General features: G+C 50.3%; 2 protein-coding genes across 6 annotated transcripts in view; one reads left to right on the top strand and one right to left on the bottom strand.

Moving 5' to 3' along the window:
• The window catches only part of PCSK4 (proprotein convertase subtilisin/kexin type 4), a 28,224-nt gene extending 14,308 nt beyond the window's left edge, over positions 1-13,916 (top strand). For 2 of the 4 annotated variants that reach the window (XM_081935581.1, XM_081935578.1), the window contains exons 6-15: positions 248-336; positions 1,143-1,315; positions 2,823-3,035; positions 4,821-4,921; positions 6,207-6,310; positions 6,994-7,111; positions 8,804-8,992; positions 10,868-10,992; positions 11,947-12,177; positions 13,319-13,916. In XM_081935581.1, coding sequence (XP_081791707.1) covers positions 248-336; positions 1,143-1,315; positions 2,823-3,035; positions 4,821-4,921; positions 6,207-6,310; positions 6,994-7,111; positions 8,804-8,992; positions 10,868-10,992; positions 11,947-12,177; positions 13,319-13,791 — 1,816 coding nt within the window. In that variant the 3' untranslated portion in view covers positions 13,792-13,916. The remainder of the gene's footprint in view (positions 1-247; positions 337-1,142; positions 1,316-2,822; positions 3,036-4,820; positions 4,922-6,206; positions 6,311-6,993; positions 7,112-8,803; positions 8,993-10,867; positions 10,993-11,946; positions 12,178-13,318) is intronic. The other 2 variants (XM_081935579.1, XM_081935580.1) reach the window with 2 other exon arrangements.
• A 6,039-nt stretch (positions 13,917-19,955) lies between these two features.
• The window catches only part of CERS4 (ceramide synthase 4), a 29,191-nt gene continuing 24,759 nt past the window's right edge, over positions 19,956-24,387 (bottom strand). Inside the window, exons 9-11 of one of the 2 annotated variants that reach the window (XM_081935583.1) lie at positions 24,257-24,363; positions 22,784-22,940; positions 19,956-22,033 (exon numbers count right to left, since the gene is read on the bottom strand). In XM_081935583.1, the coding sequence (XP_081791709.1) occupies positions 21,854-22,033; positions 22,784-22,940; positions 24,257-24,363 (444 nt within the window). In that variant the 3' untranslated portion in view covers positions 19,956-21,853. The remainder of the gene's footprint in view (positions 22,034-22,783; positions 22,941-24,256; positions 24,364-24,387) is intronic. The other variant, XM_081935582.1, reaches the window with a different exon arrangement.

Here is a 24,387-nt window from a genome sequence, read left to right on the forward strand (position 1 = left end):
AGGGGTTTGGCCCAGAAGACCCTCCAAGGTCCCTTTTATTTAGTCATCTGAGCTGATTTGATTTGTCAGTCGTTCACAAGAGAACAGGTGTAATAAAAAACATGGGTATGAATGAAATGGGTACGAATAAATTGGGCCCAGTAGGACGGGGGCGGCAGGCAGGATGGGATGCCAACAAAGACTTCCACCCCTGCGGTTCTCTTTGATTCTCTCTGTGGATTCTCCCTTCCTTCCTTCCTTCCTTCAGGCACGGGACACGCTGCGCGGGAGAGGTGGCCGCGGCTGCCAACAACCACGTCTGCGGAGCCGGCATCGCGTACGGAGCCAAAATTGGGGGTACGAGACCTCTTGGTGCTTTTAGAGTAAACATGAGCTGTCAGGTGTGCTATGAGGGCTTACCTGGACTACACAGGTTACCCATTCAACTCTGTAGACCAGCTGCTTTCTATGGGCTTAAGGGGGAGGACGTTTTTTTCTCAACCTCGGCCACTTTAAAGCTGTGCGGACTTCAACTCCCAGAATTCCCTACAGTTGGCTGGGGAATTCTGGGAATTGAAGTCCACACAGCTTAGAGTTCTGTGAGTGAGTGAGTGAGTGAGTGAGTGAATGAAAGAAAAAGAAAGATAAATAAATACATAAATAAATAAATAATAATAAATAAATAAATAAATAAATAAATAAATAAATAAATAAATAAATAAATAAATAAATAAATAAATAAATGTCTGCAGCACACCTTAGGACAGTGGTTCTCAGCCTGTGGGTCGGGACCCCTTTGGGGGATCGAACGACCCTTTCACAGGGGTCGCCTAAGACCATCAGAAAACACGTATTTTCGATGGTCTTAGGAACCGAGACACCAATTTTATGGCTGGGGGTCACCACAACATGAGGAACTGTATTAAAGGGTCTGGGGCCTTGGGAAGGTTGAGGCCCACTGCCTGAGGAGATTTGTAGCCTAGCTGGCTGGGGAATTCTGGGAGTTGAAGCCCACACAGCTTAAGAGGACGGAAGGAGGGAAGGAAGGAAGGTGATTCCATTCTGAACTTCGATAGCAGCTGAGAACAAACTTTGCCTGTCGGCCCAGAGAAAGGGAAAAAAATTGCCCAGCGTCTCCTGCTTCCTTCTCCTCCTCCTTCCAGGCGTGAGGATGCTGGACGGCGACGTGAACGATATCGTGGAGGCCCAGTCGTTGAGCCTCCAGACGCAGCACATCGACATCTACAGCGCCAGCTGGGGTCCCGAGGATGACGGGAAGACGGTGGACGGCCCGGGGGTCCTGGCCAGAGAGGCCTTCCGCAAGGGGGTAGCCAATGTGAGAGGGGGGTGGAGGGGGTCCCTGCGCTTGCCGCCCTCTCCTTTGGGGGGATTGAGGTTCTGGAATGGGACAACGATAGAGCCCCGGTGGCAGAGTGGCTAGAATGCAGCATTGCAGGCTGACTCTGCCCACTGCCAGGGGTTCAATCCTGACCGGCTCAAGGTTGACTCAGCCTTCCGTCCTTCCAGCATCATTACAACAAGGACCCAGGTGGTTGGGGGCAAGAGGCTGACTCTGTACACCACCTAGAGAGGGCTGGAAAAGTGATATATAAATCTAAATGCGAAGGAAGGAAAGGAAGGAAGGAAGGAAGGAAGGAAGGAAGGAAGGAAGGAAGGAAGGAAGGAAGGAAGGAAGGAAGGGGCCATGGCGGTGCAGTGGTTGGAATGCAGCACTGCAGGTTAGCTCTGCATTTCACTGTCAGCTGTTGAAGTCTCACCGGCTCAAGGTTGACTCAGCCTTCCGTCCTTCCACTGTCGTTAAAACAAGGACCCAGATGGTTGCGGGCAAGAGGCTGACCCTGTACACACTTAGGGCTGTAAAGCTCTGTGAAGCAGTATATAAAAAGTGCAAAGTTAGGGAAGGGAGAGAAGGGAGGGAGGGAGGAAGGAAGGAAGGAAGTTTCGTCTTAAACTGGAACTAAACCCGGAGTGAACCACAAGGGCCCCAAAAGTGTCATGAAATATTGAATTTTAATCCACATTAATTTTAATGCTGCTGGTGATAAAGTGTGAAACTTTAGAAAAAGAGAAAAACGGCCATTTTTCGGTGGCGTAGAAACTTGGAACGGTCACTAATTGAACCGTTCTAAGTCGAGGACTTCCTGCATTTGACTGTGCGCGCTGGCCAGCTGAGTTCACCTTTTTAAAAGCTATTTTTCGCCCTCCCCAGGCTCCAGAGGCTTTATAGGAGCCTGGGGAGGGCGAAAAGAGCCTCTCCCCCCCCCCCCCGGAGGCTTCAGGGACCGTCCGGAGGCTTCCCTGAAGCCTTCGGAATGCTTAAAACCACCCTCCGAGCAAGGGAAGCCTCCGGACGGTCCCTGAAGCCTTCGGAACATTTAAAAGTCACTTCCGGTTTGCTCGGAGGGTGGTTTTAGACATTCCGAAGGCTTCAGGGAAGCCTCTGGACGGTCCCTGAAGTCTCCGGAGGGCCTCCGGGGGGTCAGGGGAGGCTCTTTTCGCCCTCCCCAGGCTCCTATAAAGCCTCTGGAGCCTGGGGAGGGCGAAAAAGCATGTAAAAATGGGGGGATCGCACGTTGTGCATGCATGCGCACTGGGGGATCGTGCATTGCATTATGGGTGCAGCACGCCCGCACACAACCCCCCCGCGCTCCCCCCACTTGTGGCACACGAGCCAAAAAATGTTCGCCATTGCTGCCATATCGCATAATAACCAGTTTGTTCTTACTGGGGTGGAAACTTGGAACAGTCGCTAAATGAACCGTTGTAAGTCGAGGACTTCCTGCATTTGACTGGAGGTTCCTCTCTCCGCCTTCTCCCCGCAGGGACGTGGAGGGCTGGGCTCCCTTTTCGTCTGGGCCTCCGGGAACGGCGGCCTCCGGAAGGACAACTGCAACTGTGACGGCTACACCAACAGCATCTACACCTTATCTGTGGGCAGCACCACCGAGAGTGGCCGGGTGCCGTGGTACACCGAGGCCTGTGCCTCCACCCTCACCGCCACCTACAGCAGCGGGGCCAAGGGCGAGAAGCAGATTGTGAGACTCTCGGACGGAGGGTGGGAGGGCGGGCAAAGGGGTCATATCTTCCTTCTCCACTGGAATGGGAAAGGTACCTGAAAGATACAAGTGAGTTTTTTACACCTGGGCAGGAAAAAGCCAAAGGGACAGGTAAAGACGGAGGCCAGGCGTCAAAAGACATCCAGTTATTAGGACCTTCGTGTCCGCACATTCCCAAGTGAAGCCAGCTCTGACCCCACGTAATTTACGGCCCAATCATGACCCTGTTTCCCCTCTCCCCCCCGCCCCCCAATCCCAGGGTGTCATCAATCACATTTGCCAACGGGGCCATTTCATGGGTTGTAGAGATCACTCCCCTCCGGCTGCTTCAAGTAACCCTGGGAGACAGCCTTCAGAGAGATAAGTCTGGAATGTCCACCTGTCTTTTGCTGCCGTGCCGTTTCATCGGTTTCCCATGGCAACTCGAGAGCAGTCCAGGGATGCTTTGCGGGTTGACAGGTACCTTAATGGGACTACATCGACATGGAGGGAAGTGAGGAGTGGGGTATCCCAAGGCTCCACCTGAGGCCCCGAACTCTTCAATATCTTCATAATGACACAGATGAAGGGGAGCTCATCACCTTTGCAAGCTGGCAGGAAGAGCCCACAGCCCAGGAGACAAGCTCCGGATCCAGAAAGATCTTGGCAGACTTGAACGCTGGGCCCTGTCCAACAAGACGGCATTTAATGTGGAGAAACGCAAGGTTTTGCACCTGGGCAGGAAAAGGCCAAAGGGACAAGGACAGAGGAGGGGAAACCTGGCTCAACCACAGAAACTGAAGGGTCCTAGTGCACAATCCCTTCCCCATGAGCCAGCACTGGGCGGGCAGCGGCCAAAAAAGCTAATACGATCCTGGGTTGCATAAACTGAGGAGTGGAGTCTTAGTACCACTTTATAAAGCCTTAGTAATACCACACTTGGAATACTCCATCCAGTTTTGGTCGCCACATTACAAAAAAAAAGGTGTTGAGACTTTGGAAAAAGTTCAGAGAAGAGCAACTAAGAGGATGAAAGGCCTGGAGACTAAAACGCATGAAGAACAGTTGCAGGATTTGGCTATGGTCAGCCTAGGGAAAAGAAGGACTAGGAGAGACAGGATAGCAGTCTTCCAATATTTGAAGGGCTGCCAGAAAGAAGGAGGGGGCCAATTTACTTTCCGAAGCACCAGAAGGCAGGACGAGAGAGAGAATGGGTGGAAGCCCATCAAGGAGAGAAGCAATCTGGAATTTAGGAGAAACTTGAACCTGAGAGTGAAAACGGTTAAGCAGGGGAACAGAAGTTGCCTTCAGAGGTTGTGGGCTCTTCATCCCTGGAGGATTTTAAGAAGATGAGGCTGGACAGTCACCTGTCTGAACTGGTGTAGAGTCTCCTGCTTGAGCAGAGGGCTGGACTAGAAGACCAGATTAACAGAGTTGGAAGGGACCTTGCAGGTCATCTAGTCCAACCCCCTGCCTAAGTAGGAGGTCCTACATCTGCCCCTACCTAGGTTCAAACTCGTAACCTCCTGATTTTGAGGTGAGAGCTCCATCTCTGGACAACAGGGGTTCCTTCCTTTTGCTTGGCAGCCCTGAGGAAGTCACGAGCAGTTAGGCCTTATACAACCGCAGGAGGAAGAGTGGGATGGCAGCGTAGCCGCTGACCCGGTTGGGGTGGGGGGGGGAGAGACATAGTCACACGCCTGAGGACTAGAGGCTTGCGTGGAATAAGGCTTGGAAAAGGCTCTTCATGTCCATCCCTTCGATGCTGTTTGATTCTCCCTCCAGGTGACCACAGACCTGCGACACACCTGCACAGGCAGTCACACGGGCACCTCCGCCTCGGCTCCCCTGGCAGCTGGCCTGATTGCCCTGGCTCTGGAGGCCAAGTAAGTGCCTTTTAGGGGGCCTTTGCCAGTCCAAGGGGGATTCTGGGAAGTGAAGTCCGCACGTTTTAAAATGGTCGAGCTTGAAAACCACTGGCCTAAAACTGGCCTTCTGGAAGGAGACAGGGCGAAGGAACAGAGAAGGTCCCCAATGCTGCTTCTCAGATGAGCCTGTGTTTATGTTGCATGTTATGTTTCACGTTACCACTGCGCTGTACAGTAGAAGCCATTTTACGGCAATACAGTAGAAGCCATTTTAAGGCACAACAGGCTGTATCTTAACAGGAGCCCCCCACCCCACCGAGGGGCGTTAGGGGTGCCTTACCCCCACAGTATTCATCTCCGGAGAGTAAATCATCTGTTTAGCAAGTTTGGTTGAAATTGCTCCAGGCATTCCAGAGTTATGCTGGAACACACGCACACACTTTTATATGGATATATTAAATTCTGTTTTATGTTATGTTACATTCTATTATGTGTTAAGCTTAAGTTATGTTATGTTTATGTTGTGTTTGCCTTATGTTACATTATCCCGTCTTTATTATTTTGACAAATGACTCAAGGTGACCAACATATGCAACACACCTTCCTCTTCTTTTTCTCACAACAGCCCAGTAAGGTGGGTTGGGTTGAAAGGGATGGACTGACCCAAGTCTCCCACCTGGCTTTCATGGCTGAGGTGGGACTAGAACTCACCTTCTCCTGGCGATGGGTCCAGTCGTCCAGCTAGCTTTCCTGGCTGAGTGGGACTAGAACTCCCCGTCTCCTGCTTTCTAGCCTACTGCCTTCCCCGCTACCCCCAACCGGCTGTCCATGTCACAGATATGTGTACCAATCACACGCTTGTCAATCAGAAAGGTTGGCAGCTCGAGTCCCTAGTGCTGTGTAGCGGAGTGAGCTCCCGTGACTTGTCCCAGCTTCTGCCAACCTAGCAGTTGGAAAGCAGGTAAAAAAAAATGCAAGTAGAAAAACAGGAGCCACCTTTGGTGGGAAGGGAACAGTGTTCAGTGCGCCTTCCGCGTTGAGTCATGCCGGCCACATGACCACGGAGGCGTCTTCAGACAGCGCTGGCTCTTGGGCTTTGAAACGGAGGTGAGCACCGCCCCCTAGAGTCAGGAACGACTGGCACATACCATATGTGCGAGGGGAAGCTTTACCTTTTTATTCCATTCTGCGTGGTCAGAGGAACCTGGGGGAACCTGCCCCCCCTCCCTCCCACCTTGCAGGACGGACCTTATAGCAAAGGTCTCTCCCCCTCCCCTCCCCTCCCCTCCCTTTGTGCTTCTAGCCCAGCCCTGACCTGGAGGGACATGCAGCACCTGGTGGTGAGAGCTTCCAGCCCAGCTCACCTGCAGGCAGACGACTGGGTCCTGAATGGGGTCGGGCGCAAAGGTGAGGCTGGGCCCAGCCGTTCTTGGGGAAGACCCCTGCCCTCTTTCAGGTGGGGAAGGCAGGGTCCTCAAACACAACCACAGGAGACCCGTGTGTGTGTGTGTGTGTGTGTGTGTGTGTATACCGCTCTGTGTGTGTGTTTGTGTGTGTGTGTTGTGTGTGTGTGTGTGTACACCGGGGTGTGTGCGTGTGTAAAACACAGAGATGGGATTCACTTACTGTCATTACCGGTTCGCCCAGCATCAGAAATGTGAGCGTGCCTGCCCCAGCCATTCATGCGTGCAGCCTCACAAAACACGGCAATTCGCTTGCGTGTGCCGTCCACACATGCCTGCGACGTCAAAAACTCAGCGATAGAGGAGGGGGTGGCGGGCAGGTGGGTGGGTGGGCCCACCAGCAGACGGTCACTGCCGTTTCGCCTGAAGAAGCAGCGGCCCGAACCGGCTGAATCTCCCCGTCTGGCATAAGAGCGGCAAAAGAACCAAGATGGCAGCCACAAAGTTTCCGTCGAAGGGGGCTTTTCGTGCCCCTCCTCCCCTGGGGAAGCTCCCCCCTTGGGCCCCCCGGGGGTGTGAAGGCCCCCCCCCCCCGTTTATCTGTGGCTGTGTGGTTAAGCTGCCCGCTGTCTCTGCCAGGGTGGCAACCGGAGGGCAGTTTCCCTGAGCAGCTCTTTCTCCTCTCAGTCAGCCACTACTACGGGTACGGGCTCTTGAACGGCGGGCGCTTGGTGGAGATGGCCAAGAGGTGGTCGAGGACTCCGCCTCAGCGGAAGTGCTTCATTCAGATGGTCTACAAAGCAAGGTAAGAAATTCTCTCTCTCTCTCTTAATCTCTTTCTCTCTTTCTCTCATTCTCTTTCTCATTCCCTCTCAGTCTCTCAATCTCTCTCTCATAGTGTTTCTCATTCTCTCTCAATCCTTCTCATTCCCTCTCTCTCGCTCCTTTCTCTCATTCTCTCTCATCCTCTTTTTCTCTCATTCTTTTCATCTCACTCGTTCTCTCATTTTCTCATTCTCTCTCAATCCTTCTCATTCTCTCTGTTAATTTCTTTCTCTTTCTTATTCTCTTTCTTTCACTCTTTCTCATTCCCCCTTTCTCTTTTTCTCATCTCATCTTCTCTTTCTTTCTCATTCCCTCCCATTCTCTCAATCTCTCATTCTGTTTCTTTCGCTCTCAATCCTTCTCATTCTCTTAATCTCTTTCTCTCTCTTTCTCATTCTCTTTTTCTCATTTTTTTCTCATCCTATCACTCATTCTTTTTTTCATTCATTCTCTTTCCCTGTCATTCTCTCACTCATTCTGTTTCTCATTCTCTCTCTCTCTTAATCTCTTTCTCTCAGTCTCTCTCAGTCTCTCTTTCTCGTTTTCTATTCAATCTCTCTCAATCTCTTTCTTTCTCTCTCTCGCTCATTCTCTCTCACATTCTGTCCCAATCCTTCTCTTTCTCTCTCATTCCCCCCCCCCTCTCTCTCATTCCCTCTCTCTCTCTCTATCACTCTCCTGATACACACCCAACAACCACTTTCTAGAATTCAGTTTACACTGGACCCTAATGCATGGGCACCACCCCCTAAAGTTGGACCTGACTGGACAGGGGAACCCTGGCCTTCCCCTTGACCATGGGCTTCGTGATAGATTCTAGAGCTCATAATCTAGCAAGACTTTTCTCCTGCAAAACTACCAGAAGTCCTCGGCTTTACAACGCTTCCTTTAGTGACCGAAGTTAACAAAGGTCCTGGAAAAAAATGTGACTTCTGACGGCCTTTACACTTTTATTGTACGCCGCCCCGAGTCCTTCTGGAGAGGGAGCGGCTAACAAATTAAATTTATTCTATTATTTATTCTATTCTATTAAGACCCTTGCCGCATCCCCATGGTCACGCGATCAAAATTCTGCTGGTTGGCCTCTGACTCGTATTTATGACTGTCGCAGCGTCCCTGGGGTGACGTGATTCCTTTAGTGACTTTCCGACAAATGGAATCCTTAGGAAACCTGGATTCACTTCACAACCAGGTTACTAACTTCACAATTGCCATAAAATGGAGCAAAACTCGCTTAACAACTCTGCCACAGATATTTTGGGCTCAGTTGCGGTCGTAAGTCGAGTGTCAACACTCAGTGTTGTCATGGAAACAGAATGGGGAGGGAGTGCATTCCATGCATACTGTCGGCTGGAGTTGGATCTCAGATTACTGTAGCCGGTTTGGGAGGGGTGGCATCTTATAGGGTAATGTGATTTATGACACAGACTGAGGGGTGGGAAGGACCGGGGGTAAAGTTCAGAGATAAATCAAGCAAAGCAGAGGCTTTACTGCAAACAGATCTTTCCTAACGGCACTCCGAGTAAATCACTGGTTTTGGTATTGAAAACGTGGCTCGATGCTTATGAATCAATTAGGGCATTTTTAGGAAACCTGACCTTGAGGACTATTTTGTATTTAGGCCCTTCCTCCTGAGCTGAGCCTCCTTCCCCCTTTCTCCGTCTTCCGCCAGGGCCATCGGTTCACGACTGTCCGTCTCCCAGAACGTCTCGTCCTCCCCGTGCCTCCAGAGGAGAAACCGAGGCATCCGTTCCCTGGAGCACGTCCAGGTGCAGTTGTGGCTCACTTACAGCCGGAGGGGAGACCTGGCCATCTCGCTGACCAGTCCCATGGGAACCACCTCCACCCTGGTGGACGTCAGGTGAACCTGTCCCCTCCCTGTCAGGGTTCCAACTGACACCCGCAACGGAATAAAACTTCCGAAGCTTGAGTTTCCTCAAAGTCCCATTTTATTAGAGATGTCACATTGGCACATCTGGGAATCTGAAAGCTCCCAGGGTTTCCCCACCCAGAGGAAAGCCCAAACCCCTTCCCCTGCTCCCACGTGTCCATCCCTTGGCCCAATCCATGCACCGTCCCAACTGGAGATGCTTCCCAGTCACCCCACTCCAGTCCTTGCAGGGCAAGATGTCCTTGACTCTCTTGAGAAAATGTTGGAAGAAAACGTCCTTCTGGGTTCAGTTTTTCCAAGTGGAGAAAAAAGACCCTGGAAACACAGAGGCTTCTTGGAAAGACGGTTTAATGGGGGACAAGATCACATGGTTTAAGCTGAACAGACAACCTCTTCTCCAAAGCACCTGAAGGCAGGACACGGAGCAATGAATGGAAACTAATGGAGAGAAAGTCTAGTCAAGCATGTATCATTGATTTTATCCTGTCACCTGTTGCCTCCAGACTGCCTTTTTTACTGGACCTGAAGTGTTGTTTCCACTTTTCTCAATGGGTGGGGTTAAAGGTCCTGCCCTGTCCTTCTTAATCCCATCCCCTGGAGACTGAAGGTGTTTTGTTTGGGAGCAGGCTGGCCCAATCTTTCTTAATGGGCACAAAATCTCCATCTCTAAAGACTTCAGGCATCTGCTGGAGGCTATTAAGAAAGGTTGGGGGCTACTTTCTGCCTCTAAGAACATGTTTCTCCATTTCTCCTTGGGGTGGGGGGGTTGGAAGAAATGAACTTCTGGGTTCAGCTCCAAGTGGGGCAAAAAAGACAATGGAAACATGGAGGCCACTTGCAAGGATGGTTTAATGGTGGACAGGATCATGTGGTTTGAGATCCTGAACAGAAAAGGGGGATCAGAGGCTTCCAGATGTTGGGTGAAGAAGAAGAGAGGGGAAGGACTTGCTGAGAGTTCCTGGGTTTTTTATACCCCATGTTCGGCCCCACCTCTCTTGTTTCCTGTTCCTGGATAAGAAATGTATTCGGATTGGTTGTCAGACTCCCAGGGGCTACCCTTGTAGGTTGTCTGCCTTTCCAAGCTTGGTTGAGTTCCCTGCCTTTCCTCTGTGGTGAGATGGGTAAAGGGCTAATACTATCATGCTTTAATAATATCACCCTAGAGCTGAAAGGGGAGACTCTAGAAAGAGTGCAGAGAAGAAGAGCAACAAAGAGGATGAGGGGACTGGAAACTAATCAAGGAGAGAAGCAACTTAGAACTAAGGAGAAACTTCCTGACCGTTAGAACAATTCATCAGTGGAACAGAATTTGCCTCCAGAAGTTGTGAATGCCCCAACACTGGAAGTCTTTAAGAAGATGTTGGATAGCCATTTGTCTGAAACGGTATAGGGTTTCCTGCCTAGGCAGGGGGTTGGACTAGAAGACCTCCAAGGTCCCTTCCAACTCTACTATTGTATTGTAGCTTTGTTATCTAGAATAGACTGGCCCAGGCCTTTTATTGGCCCATTGACAAAAGTGGGGGGGGCTATTAAGAATGAGGCCGTTTCCTGCCTAAAAACATGTTTCTCCATTTCTTATCCAGGGAAATATGATATTCTGCTTTCTTAATATTTCCCAGGATATTTCATTTTTCCGGCAGAGGGGTGGGTTTTAACTTCCTACATGGGAAAATATAATCTTCTGCCTCTTTTAATATTCCCTGAAATATTTCATGCTTCTAGGAGGGCTGGGTTGTCCTCCCCCAGGGGCAATCTATACATTTCTCTTAATGCGTCTCACGAACTGCAAGGAGGGGACGGAGGGAGCCCATTTCGATGTGAACCCCATGTTCTGCTTACCGCTAGGCCCTATGACACCAGCAGAGAAGGCTACAAGGACTGGTCGTTCATGTCCACCCACTACTGGGATGAAGACCCCCAGGGCACCTGGACCCTCCTTCTGGAAAACAAGGGCGATACGTATAACACAGGTACACCGCGCAATCCGATCCCAGTTCGTGTAACATCTGTTTGCTCTTTACTGACTGTTTCCCAGCTGTTTTCTACATGCTTAAGGTTGAGACCAATGCTCCTCAATCTTGGCCACTTTAAAGCTGTGCGGACTTCAACTCCCAGAATTCCCCAGCCAGCTATGCTACAAGTCTCCTAAGGTCTGTTGCAGATGTTTCATTCATTCATTCATTCATTCATTCATTCATTCATTCATTCACAGAACTCTAGGCTGTGTGGACTTCAACTCCCAGAATTCCCCAGCCAACTACACTACAAATCTCCTAAGGTCTACTGCAGACCTTCCTTCCTTCCTTCCTTTCCTTCCTTCCTTCCTTCTTTTTCTTTCATTCATTCACTCACTCACTCACTCATAGAACTCTAAGCTGTGTGGACTTCAATTCCCAGAATTCCCCCGTCAGCCGTGGGGAATTCTGGGAGTTGAAGTCCACACAGCTTTAAAGTGGCCGAGGTTGAGAAAAAAACGCCCCCCCCCCCCTTAAGCCCATAGAAAACAGCTGGTCTACAGACTTGAATGGGTAACCTATGCAATCCAGGTAAGCCCTCGACTTACAACACCTCATTTAGTGACCGTAGGAAGCCACCAGGTCACTGAAAAGGAGACAACCGTGTTTCATGTGACCGTAGAAGCCCCCTGACTCATATTTACGACGGTTGCAGTGTCCTGAATGCCATGCTTGTGACAATCAAAGTCCACGGGGCAGCCAGGTTCACTTAACAACCATGCTGCTGTCTGAACTGCTGCAATGATTCGCTTACCAACCGTGGCAGGAAAGATTGTGGAAACGGGGCAAAGTCTCACTTCACCACTGTCTCACTTTAACAACATAAATTTGGGGCTGGGTTGTGGCCGTAGGTTGAGGACCCCCGGTGTTTGTTTGTAGTGCATGGAGATTCCTTCTGCCCCCATGCAGAGCCCCCACCCCCCCTGCCCCTTTGCCCCCAGGCCCCCGGTCCTTGGTGCTGCGATGCCCAGCCTGCCCCTCTGGAGCCTCACCCCTTTCCCCCTCTGCCTCCTTCCGAAGGGCTCCTCAAGGCCTCGGTCTTAAAGCTCTACGGCTCGGACGAGGACATGACAGCCCGACTGGCAGCTCCCTCCGGGGGGGCCAAGTGTCTGCGGCAGAATCGCGACGGGACATGCCAGGGTGAGTCGTGTGTGTGTGTGTGTGCACCGGCCTAATCAAGGAACTGCCCAGGAGACGCCACTCCCATTGAGAGGGCGAGCCCCTTGAATCTATAGAAACAGAGAACAAAACCCCCACTGCCTCCGAGCGCTGATGGTGTTCCCTAGCTGGGTCATGAAACGTCTGCAAGAGAACAGACAAGCTCAGAGGGCACCCGAGGCCTCTCAGTTGAGCCCTCAATTGCAGATAGTCTCCTCCCTCGGCATTTATCTTGGGCACATCACTCAGACGGCCCACAAATGTTTTTTTTCTATGGCTGCTGAGCCGGTGGGACTCCCTGCCACCAGACACCAGAGATTCGCTTTACGTTTTAAACGTTTTATTTGTACGCTGTGCAGAATCCCTTTGTGAGGGAGATGGGTAGTTTTGTAAAGGAGAGGGAGGGAGGGAGAGGGAGGGAGGGAGGGAGGGAGGGATGATAGATAGATGGATGGATGGATGGATGGATGGATGGATGGATGGATGGATGGATAGATAGATAGATAGATAGATAGATAGATAGATAGATAGATAGATAGATAGATAGATAGATAATAGATGGATAATATAGATTGAAGATTGAAGGAGAGAGAGAGAAGATATGGATGGATGGATGGATGGATGGATGGATGGATGGATGGATGGATGGATGGAACAGACAGACAGGTAGATCTTCCTCCGCTTTACCTCCTCTTCCTCCCCTTCCTTCTTCTCTCCTCCTCCTCCTCTTCTTTTTCCTCCTCCTCCTCATCTTCCTCCTCCTCCCCTTCCTCCTACGCCTCTTCCTTGTACTCCTCTTCTCCTCCTCTTCCTCCTCCCCCTTCCTTCTTCTCTTCCTGCTCCTTCTCTTCTTTTTCCTCTTCCCCTTCCTCCTCCACATCCTCCTCTTCCTCCTCCTCCTCTTCCTTTTTCTCCTCTTCTCCTCCTCCTCTTTCTCTTCCTCCCCTTCTCCTCCTCTTTCTCCTCCTTCTCTTCCTTTTCCTCATCTTCTCCTCCTCTTCCTCCCCTTCCTTCTCCTCGCCTTCCTCCTCCTCCTCCCCTTCCTTCTTCTCTTCCTCCTCCTCCTCTTCCTCCTCCCCTTCCTCCTCCCACTCCTCCTCCTTCTCTTTTTCCCCCCTCCCAGAATGCCCGAGCCCTCTCCTCGCGGTCCAGCACCTCTGCCTCTCCTACTGTCCGCCCAGGTACTACCGCTTGTCCCGTTCAGCTCTCCACCCCAACGGGACCCGGCACACCCTGGAAGCCTGCGCCGCCTGCGATCCCTCTTGCTACACCTGCCTGGCGGGGTCGGCTCACAACTGCAGCGCCTGCCCGTCCCACAGCACCTACGAGGGGCGCACCCACACCTGTCCGCGCTCCCCCTCCTTCTCCTACCTGCCCCGCGGGGGGCTTTTCGCCCTGGGGGACACCCGCCTTCTCTTCCTGATCGTGGCCGCCTTGCTGGGCCTGGGACCCCTGGCCTTTGGCGCCTTCTACGCCTTGTGTCGCACGCGGCGGCAGAAACTGGTGCGGTCTGACGCGGAGTCCGAGGCCGTCAGCCTGGAACTGCTCTACTTCCACCGTCCCGGCGCCAAGGAGAGCTTGGACAGAGCGTCCTAGAGACCGAGACGGGGCAGGCGCAACCTCATCCTGAACGACTTGAAACCTCCTCCAACTCCTGTTAATTTATTTCTCCAAATGGATTCCTGGATCTTCCACAATAAATGCTCAGCCTTGAGGGTGGATCTCTGGTCCTTTGGGGAGTTTCCGGCGCGATTCCTCTCCTTCGGGTGGTCAAGAGGCAACGGGGACTTTCTGGTTTTCTTTTTTTTCCTAAGAGGTTTTGCTCCTCCTCCAAGAAGCTTCTTCAGTTCAGTTCTCCGATTCAACTTCACTTCAGAAGCGAAGAAGCTTCTCGGAGGAGAAGAGAAACCTCTTCGGAAGAAAAAGCAGAAAGTCCAAAGGTGCTTTTTTTCCCCCTGGAGGCAACTGGATATTCTGGTTTTTTCTTTCGAAGACGTTTCGCTCCTCCTCCAAGAAGCTTCTTCAGCTCTGACTGGGTGGTGGGAAATAGAAGGATGTCAGGCTTCCAAATAGCATCCAAAAATAAATCAGAGTCCGAGGCAAAGGATTCCTCAAAGTCCCAATTGATGAAGAGAGCCATGTTGGCACATCTGAGAAAAGCCAGATCCGAAAGCTTCCCAGTTTTCCCCATTCAGTTGAAAGTTAAAGATCTTCTCTCCACCCACCCACAAGTCCACCCCATGGTCCCATCTCCCACTGCCACGCTGGCAGCTTCCACCCATCCAGTTCTGGTCTGGTGCAGAGACAAAAGATGACCTTGGCTTTCTAGAAAGAATGTTGTTATGGCTACCTGTCATCTAACTCCGCACAATCCCTCCTCCCATTTCCCCACCATAGAAAAAGGCATAGCAGAATACTAGAAAGTCTGGCAAGTCCAAAAAAGGAAAGATGGCAGACAAAGCTGGTCATTTGCATCCTTTTAGAGAGTCGTTGAGGCCGCTTGTGAGTTTGTCCCAGTGTCCTCAGGTTCAGCTGAGTGGCGCAAATGGTTCCTGTAGTCTGCCATTTTCCCTCTGGAAATCCACTCCTCCCCCCGCAAGAAAGCCCACTTTGGGACCGCAGGTGACCTGGGTGGTGGAGAAGCCCTCACGTCCTTGTGAGTTTTACTGGATTTGGTGGGATGCCTTTGGGGCCAGAAGAGGCCACCAGATTTGAAAGATGAATTAACCCGCCTGCGGCCAGAATATATTTGTGCTAAGGACCTTCATCCCACCTCTAAGGATTCCTCTCACCTGTGGGCAACGCCGTGGGAGTAGATCCGCTTCAAGAAGGTAAGGAAGGTGCTTCCAAGTTGGAGGGAGTGCGTAACGTTACGGGTCTTAAAAATCAGACTATTACAATCCTGGACAGGCTTTGCACAAATAGGTTTGAAGCGCAAGGACAGTTGCAAGATGCAAAATTGGTTCCTGATTTCCTTGAAGGCTTCTGTGTTGGGAATACAGAACCACAGAGTTAGAAGGGACCCTGGAGGTCTTCTAGTCCAACCCCCTGCTCAAGCAGCAGACCCTATAACATTTCAGAGAGTTGGCTGTCCTGTCTTCTCTTTAAAAACTCCAGTGTTGGAGCATTCGCAACTTCCCCAAATGACTTTGCTTGTTAGAAGCTCACTGGCGAGGTCAATCAATCAAGCTAGAAGGGACCCTTGGAGGTCTTCTAGTCCAACCCCCTGCTCAGGCAGAAGAGCCTAAATAGAGGGGTGACATTCAACATTTTCCCCTATTGGTTCTGTGGGCGTGGCTTGGTGGGCGTGGCATGGGAAGGATACTGCAAAATCCCCATTCCCTCCCCATCAGCTGGGCCCAGCCAGAGGCGGCATTTGCTGGTTCTCCGAACTACTCAAACTTTCCACTTCCGGTTCTCCAGAACCGCTCAGAACCTGCTGGATTTCACTCCTGCCTACATACCATTTCCAGTCTTTTAAAAGCCTCCAGGGATGAATCACCCACCACTTCTGGTGGCAAGCAGTTCCACTGGTTAATTGTCCTCCCTGTTGGGAAATTCCTCCTTAGTTCCAGGTGGCTTCTCCCCTTGGTTATTTTCCATCCATTGTTTCTTCTCCTGCCTTCAGGTGCTTCAGAGAGTAAATTGACCCCCCTCTTCTTTGGGGGCAGCCCCTCAAATACTGGAATGCTGCTATCATCTCTCTCTCTCTCTTTCACACACACACACACACACACACACACACACACACACACACACACCCTTTTCTCCAGACTGGCCAAACCCAAATCCTGCAACCGTTATTTGTATATTTTAGTCTCCAGGCATTTAATCGTCTTTGTTGCTCTTCTCTGCACTTTTCCCCAAAGTCTCAACATCTTTTTCGTAATTTGTGGTGACCAAAACTGGATGCAGTTGTATTCCAGGTGTGGCCTTACTAAGGCTTTGCAAAGCGGTACTAAGACTTCTCGTGATTTTGATTCTCTGCCTCTGTTTATGCAACCGGGGATTTCATTTGCTTTTTTGGCTGCCGCTGCTGGTGCTTCAGGGAAGGTCCACTGGGACTCCGAGGTCCGCCTGCCAGGGACTGTTTTTGAGCCAGGTTTCGCCTCCCCTCTCACAAATTGCAATCCTTCCCAAGCTTTGCCTAAGCCCAGAACACAAGGGAAGCAGGCAAAGCACCTGCCAGGTTGACTGCTGGGTTCCTCAAAGGCAGGTGGGGGTTGGAGGATTGTCAGTTGGGGAGGTCCTCCGTGGACAAACATTCATTTAGTGACCATCCGAAGCTCCCAAGGCCCTGGGAAAAAAGGGACCTGGCTGTTTTTCACATTTACAGCCGCCACTGGTTCGTATTTATGACTGTTGCTGTGTCCCTGAGGGGGGGGGTGTTCCGTGATTCCTTTTGGTGACCCTCTAACAAGCCACCTCCATGCGGGAAGCCAGATTCGCTTAACAACGGCACTGGGGAGAAAATGGCCACTTACGATCACTTTTCACACTTATGCCCCACCCCTGCGGCCATGTGATTTGCAGTCGGCTGCTTCAGAACTGACTCAGATTTATGACGGTCATGGCAACCCCCACGATTCCCCATTTGGCCTCCTTCTGACAAACCAGGTCCACGAGAGGCCGCAGGAAGAGACCGTACCTACGTTAGCCAGTCCACCTGAGAGTAGGGCAAGCCCCTGCTTTCACCTGAAGAATAGTCAGAAAGGCAAGGAGGTATATTAAGTGTAGCTGGCATATTAAAGGACTAATGATATCTTTTGTTTCAGGCTGATTGCACAGATTACTGGAATATGTTGCAATCCACTTCCAGGGAAGGTCATGGTGAACTAAGGTCTGTGTAACATACATTACGCCGGAGGAAAACATATTAATAGATCATAGCGTGTCTAGATTGCTGACACAGTCCTGCTGTTACTGCTGAAATAATCACTTTCAACTTCCCTGTAACCTTGCAAAATATAATTTCTGCATCTTCTGTGAAATGTATGTTTTGTCTACGGACAAAGATGCAATGCATACTCCTTTCCTTTGATGAAACAAATATTTGTATGAACGCCTCCTCTCCAAGAGGGTATAAAACTTCTGTCCTGAACGAAATAAGTTCAGTTCAGACTTTGGTGTAAGAACACACTGGACTCAGGTGCATCAATAAGCCTCCTTCTCTTGCACCTTCCTGGTCTCACGTCCTGGCTTTGGCCTGCTTTGAGGTTCAGGCCCCAATCCGCCACAACACACAGGGAAGCCGGATCCACCGGACAAGCGCGTGACTAACTTAACAACCGTGCAGGGGTTCACTTAATGACGGTGGCAATAAAGGTGGTAAAATGGGGCCAGACTCCCTGAACCAAAGTTTCACTCAGCGATGTAAAGTTTGGCCGCCATTGTGGTTGCGATTCGAGAGCCGTGGGTGTTCGGTCTGAAGTTTGCGAGACCTCTGTCCACATGATGGCAAACTTATGGCACATGTGCCACCCTCCCTGTGGGCAGGCCAGCCTTCGCCCCAGCTCAGCTCCACTGTGCATGCGCCTCCCACGGGCCAAAGCTGATTTTTGGATCTCTGCCGCACATGTGGGAGACAGGCAGCATGTTCGGGAGTTGCATGCAGAGGGGTGGGGGTCACATGTGCATGGGGCAGGGGAGCACACCCCACCCCCCAGTTTTGGTCCCAGGAGGCTCCAGGGAGGCCCAAATCGGGGCACAGGGGTATGTCATGTTTATGCATGGAGGGCACACAGGGGGTCACGCGGGCATGGGCATGGAGCATTGCATTACGGGTATGGGCATGTGCGCACAATTTCGGCACGCGAAGACAAAAAGGTTAGCCATTCCTGCTCTCTCCTCTTTCTTTCCTCTATAATACAATAGCAGAGTTGGAAGGGGCTTGGAGGTCTTCTAGTCCAACCCCTGCCTAGGCAGGAAACTCTACACCACTTCAGACAAATGGCTATCCAACATCTTCTTAAAGACTTCCAGTGTTGGGGCATTCACAACTTCTGGAGGCAAATTCTGTTCCACTGATTAATTGTTCTCACTGTCAGGAAGTTTCTCCTCAGTTCTAGGTTGCTTCTCTCCTTGATTAGTTTCCACCCATTGCTTCTTGTTCTGCCCTTCAGGTGCCTTGGAGAATAGCTTGACTCCCTCTTCTTTGTGGCAACCCCTGAGATATTGGAAGACTGCTATCCTGTCTCCCCTAGTCCTTCTTTCTCTTAAGCTAAACATACCTAGTTCCTGCAACCGTTCTTCGTATGTTTTAGTCTCCAGTCCCCTAATCATCTTTGTTGCTCTTCTCTGCACTCTTTCTAGAGTCTCCACATCTTTTTTACATCGTGGCGACCAGAACTGAATGCAGTATTCCAAGTGTGGCCTTACCAAGGCATTATAAAGTGGTATTAACACTTCACATGATCTTGATTCTCTCCCTCTGTTGATGCAGCCTAGAACTGTGTTGGCTTTTTTGGCAGCTGCTGCACACGGCTGGCTCATATTTAAATGGTTGTCCACTAGGACTCCAAGATCCCTCTCACAGTTACTACTACTGAGCAAGTTATCATCTATACTGTACCTGTGCATTTTGTTTTTTCTTGCCTAAATGTCTCTTTTCACCATTGAATCTCATTTTATTAGATAGTGCCCAATGTTCAGGTTTGTCAAGATCCTTCTGTATCTTTAGCCTGTCTTCTATCCATCTTCTCTGTGGTCAAACTTTTCAATCCACCGCCGCCCCTTTTTCCCAGAACTTAAACGGGACCAGAGCCAAAATGTGTGGGGGGGAAGGGGGGGGGATGTACCAGGTCCCTTTTGATTTGAAATCTCTCTTTATTATTAAGTCATGATTTATTCATCAAACGGGCTTCTCCTGGCCCTCCATTTACGGGAAGGAAGGCTGAGTGGCGAAGGGAATGGGAAGAGAGAGCCTTTTCAAAACACCACTTGAAAGCCAACAAACCCATCGCCTTCCCTGTGCCAAGCGCTCCGTCAGACTCCCGAACCCAGTGCCAGGGTGGGGAGGGGGGTTAGAGTTAGAGCTGAACTGAAAATGAAGATGGCACCGCCGTAGAAGAACAGGTTCGGGGGCGTGGCAGGCCTGGGTGGCTGCTGGTTCCAGTGACCCAGCCCGCCAGGTTACTATCGGTTGGGCTGAACCGGTCCAAACTAGAAGGAACACTTGTGCAGCCAGAGCCCACGAAGGGGAATTCTTTTTTTTTAAAAAAATCACCAAACCAAATTTTAATTTGCATCAATGCTTTTATTATCTTTTTACAGAAGTGCCTGTCCTCTTTTTAATATATTTGCAAGTACGTTTGCATGTAATTAATCAATGTACAATGATGACATGATTGATCTATGCGTCCATAATGTGTAGGTGAGGGGGGGGGCATATTAGCCTTGTCCCAGCACTTAGTCATCCTGAATGAACAACATTTGGCAGGCCTGATCATCTACCTAAGATGAAGTTGGGTTAGTCCACTTACAACAGTTTTTAATAATTTAACAGAGTTGGAAGGGACCTTGGACGTCTTCTAACCCAACCCCCTTCCTAGACAGGAAACCCTACACCACTTCAGACAAATAGCTATCCAACGTCTTCTTAAAAACCTTCATATATTGGGGCATTCACAACCTCTGAAGGCAATTTCTGTTCCACTGATTCATTGTTCTCACTCGTCAGGAAATTTCTCCTCAGTTCTAAGTTGCTTCTCTCCTTGATTAATTTCCACCCATTGCATCTTGTCCTGCCCACAGGTGCCTTGGAGAATAGTTTGACTCCCTCTTCTTTGTGGCAACCCCTGAGATATTGGAACACTGCTATCATGTCTCCCCTGGTCCTTCTTTTCATTAAACTAGCCATGCCCAGTTCCTGCAACCGTCCTTCGTATCTCTCCTAATCATCTATTAGGGTGTTCTGTTTGTTCTGTTAGTGACCGTTTGAAGTTATGACAGTACTGAAAATAATGATTTACGACTCTTTTTCACACTTAATGACTGTTGCGGCATCCCTGGGTCAACATGATAGAGAGAAGATAGAAAATTAGAATAGAACAGAATAGAATATAGAATAGACTAGAATAGGACAGGACAGGACAGGACATATATATGTGTGTATGTATGTGTGTATAAGCAGTCCTCGACTTATGACCACAATGGAACCCAAATATTTTTGTTGTTAAGTGAGGCATTTGTTAAGCGAGTTTTGTCCCATTTTACAACCTTTCTTGCCAGCGTTTGTTAAGGGAATTGTTGCCATTGATAAAGTTAGTCACCCTGTTTTTAAGCGAATCTGGCTTCTTGAAAGGTTGCAAAAGGGGATCACGTGACCCTCTCGGGATACCACGACCGTCATAAATACAAGTCAAGTTGCCCAGTGTCCGAATTTTGCTAATGTGGCCACAGTGATGCTGTAACGGTCATTAAGTGTGGAAAAAACGATCATAAGTCCCTTTTTTCAGGGTCATTGTAACTTTGGATGCTCAGGGAATACCAGTATATGGGGGTGTATTTTTTTTTAATGATACATTACAATATTTGAAGACATGCAAACTCTGTGGGAAGAAACTGCAGTGGACATTCCTTTTTGGGAAATGCAACTTAAGTTTCGTCCTCTGAAAATGCAGGCTGAAATAATTTCTCTTGCATCTCAAGAGCCCCTTAGAGGAGCGGTGGGGTGGCCTAGAGGGGAAGCTCTCGCCTCACAATCAGCAGGCTGTGAGTTCAATCCTTGGTAGAGGCAGATATTTCTCTCTCTGGGCACAATGAGAATATATCTGCCGAACAAAACTCCTCATTGGCGACAGGGAAGGGCATCCGGCCATTAAAACACTCAGCTCTATTCACTTGCCCAGACTCCACCCTGCAAGGGATTATGGGGTCGTTAAATGACGATGGTCCCAAGAGACCCCTGTGAAATGGTGCCCTGAAGCTAATTTCTTTGCAAAGCCGCTGCTACTTAGGACCATTGGCAGGGCTTACCCCGGCGACGTCACTAAGAAAACCTCCTGGAGTAGGAGAAGGCTACCTTACCCACAATCATAGGTTATATACTATAGGGATGGCAGGACAGAGGAGGCAGGGAATTCAACCATTCCAGATTTGTATTTTGGGGGGAAGTAATGCAGTTAAGGAAGAAAGAAGGGAAGGGATTTGAATTAAATTGAGTTGCTGAATTCTCCTGTTGGCCAATTGGCCGTGGAGAGTTGGCAACAGTGAATTGATGCTGGCGAATTCGGCACGGCGAGTCTTCCCATTCCCAGGCTGATGCCTCACGCGCATCTCCTCACCCTCTTTCTCCCCCTGCCCAACGCGGGGCTCTCAGGAGACTCCGCCATTGCTTGTGGGGTGGGGCAGGGAATCATTGTCTTCTTCTCAGGGCTGCCCCCCCTTGCTCCCCTCCCCCCCCTCCAAGAGGATTCCACCAGGATTGCGTCCGATCTTCTGGAGAGGTTTTGCAGCTTCTTGCTGCCCTGAGCTTCGGAGGGCCACTGAAAGATCTGGCAATGAGAGACCGAACTGGGCACACAATTTGGGGCGGGAGTCGGGCTGTGGGGGGGCGAGCTTTGGGCTTGAACGATGACCCCCCCCTTTCCAGGTCTAGGAGAAGGTCAGAGGTCAGGGCCGGGGAGAGAGCAGCGCTGAGGAGCAGAGCAGGCTGGGGCTAACTGGCTTTGGCGGGAACGCCGGAAGGGGGATTCCCGCCATCCGTCTGCAGAGGCGTTCTCCGGATGACCGCCGGGCAGTTGGGCTGGGGATCCAGAGTGCTGTTTTTCTGTGCCGCCTCCCGGTGGCTCACCTCATCCTCGCTGGCCTCCGAGTGGCTCCGAAGGTCCTTTTCCATCTGCAAGAGAGAAAAGGAGGAACTGGAGACCACCGGAAGGCAGAAATCTTTGGGGTGGTGTCAGGCCTGCAGCCATCTTTCCTTTTGGGTCTCTGGCCTGCCACCCTTTCTATTATTCTATTTTCTATGGTGAGAAAATGGGGGGGGGGGAATGGTGCAGAGTAGATGCTGTGCTAAGTTTGGCCTCGATCTGCATTTGGCCATTAGGTCTCTGGCAGAATTCCCAGGGAGATCAGGTGGCTGTTTTTTTCAACATTCCCCTGAAAGACTGTGGCAACTCGAGCAGACGTCTGTCGGAATCTTCGTGGACTGTTTGTGAAGCCTTGCGGACTTTGACCATAATTCACATCCGTATCAATAAAAGAGGGTTTGGGGGACTAAGATTGTGATTTATGCTTTCTCCGGAAGCCTAGGCCAGAATAGCTCCTGGCCATAGCAAGAGTGCTGGTAATGATTCTCTTCCCGCAATGTGCCATTGTCCAAACCCACAATTAAGGCCTCTTGTGGCCAGCTCCATTTCTCAATATCTTTTGGATGGCAAAGTCGGCAGGAAGACAGGAAAACAATGATTCGATTCAGTAACGGACGTTAAGCAGAGTTTTCCTTTCTACAGCCAGGAAAACATTTGGCAGGAAGTTGTCTCCTCCCTGATGCAGCTGGCGTTTGGGGTGAGGTGCTAGCAGTTTGTAGGCCTCTCCCTCCTCCCCAACACGCACCTACCTGCCCAGGTGCCCCCTTTCCTGCCCTTACCGTGCCACAGATCATGAACCGATAAACCATGCGAATGATCAGGTAGGACCAGAAGGCGTGGAGGAGCTGAAGAGCCATCAGAAGGCCGTTTAAGAAGTAGTAGCCGAAAAACGGCTGGTAGAGCTCCATGGAATAATAATATGTGTTGTGGATAATCCTTGGGGGAGAAAAAGAGGAAGAAAAAAAGTTACCTGTACTTTTTAAGGAAGTATAATGCACACAGTAAGGAATTCTGGTTGTCTTAGGTGAAACCCTCCGTGCTCTTAGGATCCGGCTTTCGCTTTAGGTAAAGGTAAAGGTTCCCCTCACACGTGTGTGCTAGTCGTTCCCGACTCTAGGGGGCAGTGCTCATCTCCGTTTCGAAGCAGAAGAGCCAGCGCTGTCCAAAGACGTCTCCGTGGTCATGTGGCCAGCATGACTCAACACCTACGGCCCACGGAACGCCAAAGGTGGTTCCTATTTTTCTACTTGCATTTTTATGGGCTTTTGAACTGCTAGGTTGGCAGAAGCTGGGACAAGGAACGGGAGCTCACTCTGTTATGCGGCGCCAGGGATTTGAACCGCCAAACTGCCAACCTTTCTGATCGACAAGCCCATCATCTGAGCCACTGAGCCACCTCATCCCTTCTTTGCTCTTTGCTTTACAGGCGATCTGTAAAGCAAAGGTTGTAAACGCGAGGACATCTCACAAAGTTAATGTTTCATCACTGTCATTAATGGGAATGGTTGCTAAGCGAGGCAGACAATAATCAAGCACTGGCGGTAGCAACTTTCTGTGGCGGTTGCAACAGCTTAATCATTCAAACCAAGCTCTCCACCCACAAGCCTTGATTTCCCTCAGGAGTTCTTTGATGGGCCGATGGGCAGCATAGAAATGGAATGAAGGAATGAATATGTGCGTGCGTGAATGAAAGAATGAATGAATGAATGAATGAATAATCGGGTAGCCCTTGACTTCTAAGTTCATTTGGTAACTGTTCGAACAGCACTGAAAAAAGTGACTTATGACTGTTTTTCATTCTTATGACTTTCGCAGGATCCCCATAGCCATGTGATCAAAATTCAAACCCTTGGGACCTGACTCACATTTATGACAGTTGTAATGTCCCGGGAAGGGGCGTGTGACCTTCTGACCAGCCAAGTCCAGGGGGGAAAGCAGGTTCAACTAACAATCCTGTTACTCACTTAACAACTGCAGTGATTCACCCGCTGCTCACACAAACGGAGCTGCGTGGGCACAGGTGCCTGCTTGCCACTTCTGCAGCCCGGATCTGAACGGGCCATGGCCCATTCCTGGGCTACGACCCAGGGATGGTGGCCGTTGGGCTTACACGCTGCTTCAAGCAGATATTTGAATATAGCAATGATAAACTGGTGGGTCCCAATGTGGGAGAGTTATCAAAAAGCTCACAACGGCATCCCAATTGCAGCTACCGAAGCCCGGCCCTTTTTGCACGTGTCCCCAAAACGTACTTGCAAGGGAAAATCCCCATGCGTGTGACCAGGAATGCCGCTGAGAAAGTGATGAAGAGGGTGTCACAGGTTTTCTGCCACTTTGGGTAAGTAAACATCTTGGCGGCCTGCGGAGGGAAAGAGAGAGAAAA

This window comes from Natrix helvetica, assembly GCF_964273705.1.
Source record: "Natrix helvetica genome assembly, chromosome: 1".
Taxonomy (NCBI): Eukaryota; Metazoa; Chordata; class Lepidosauria; order Squamata; family Natricidae; genus Natrix; species Natrix helvetica.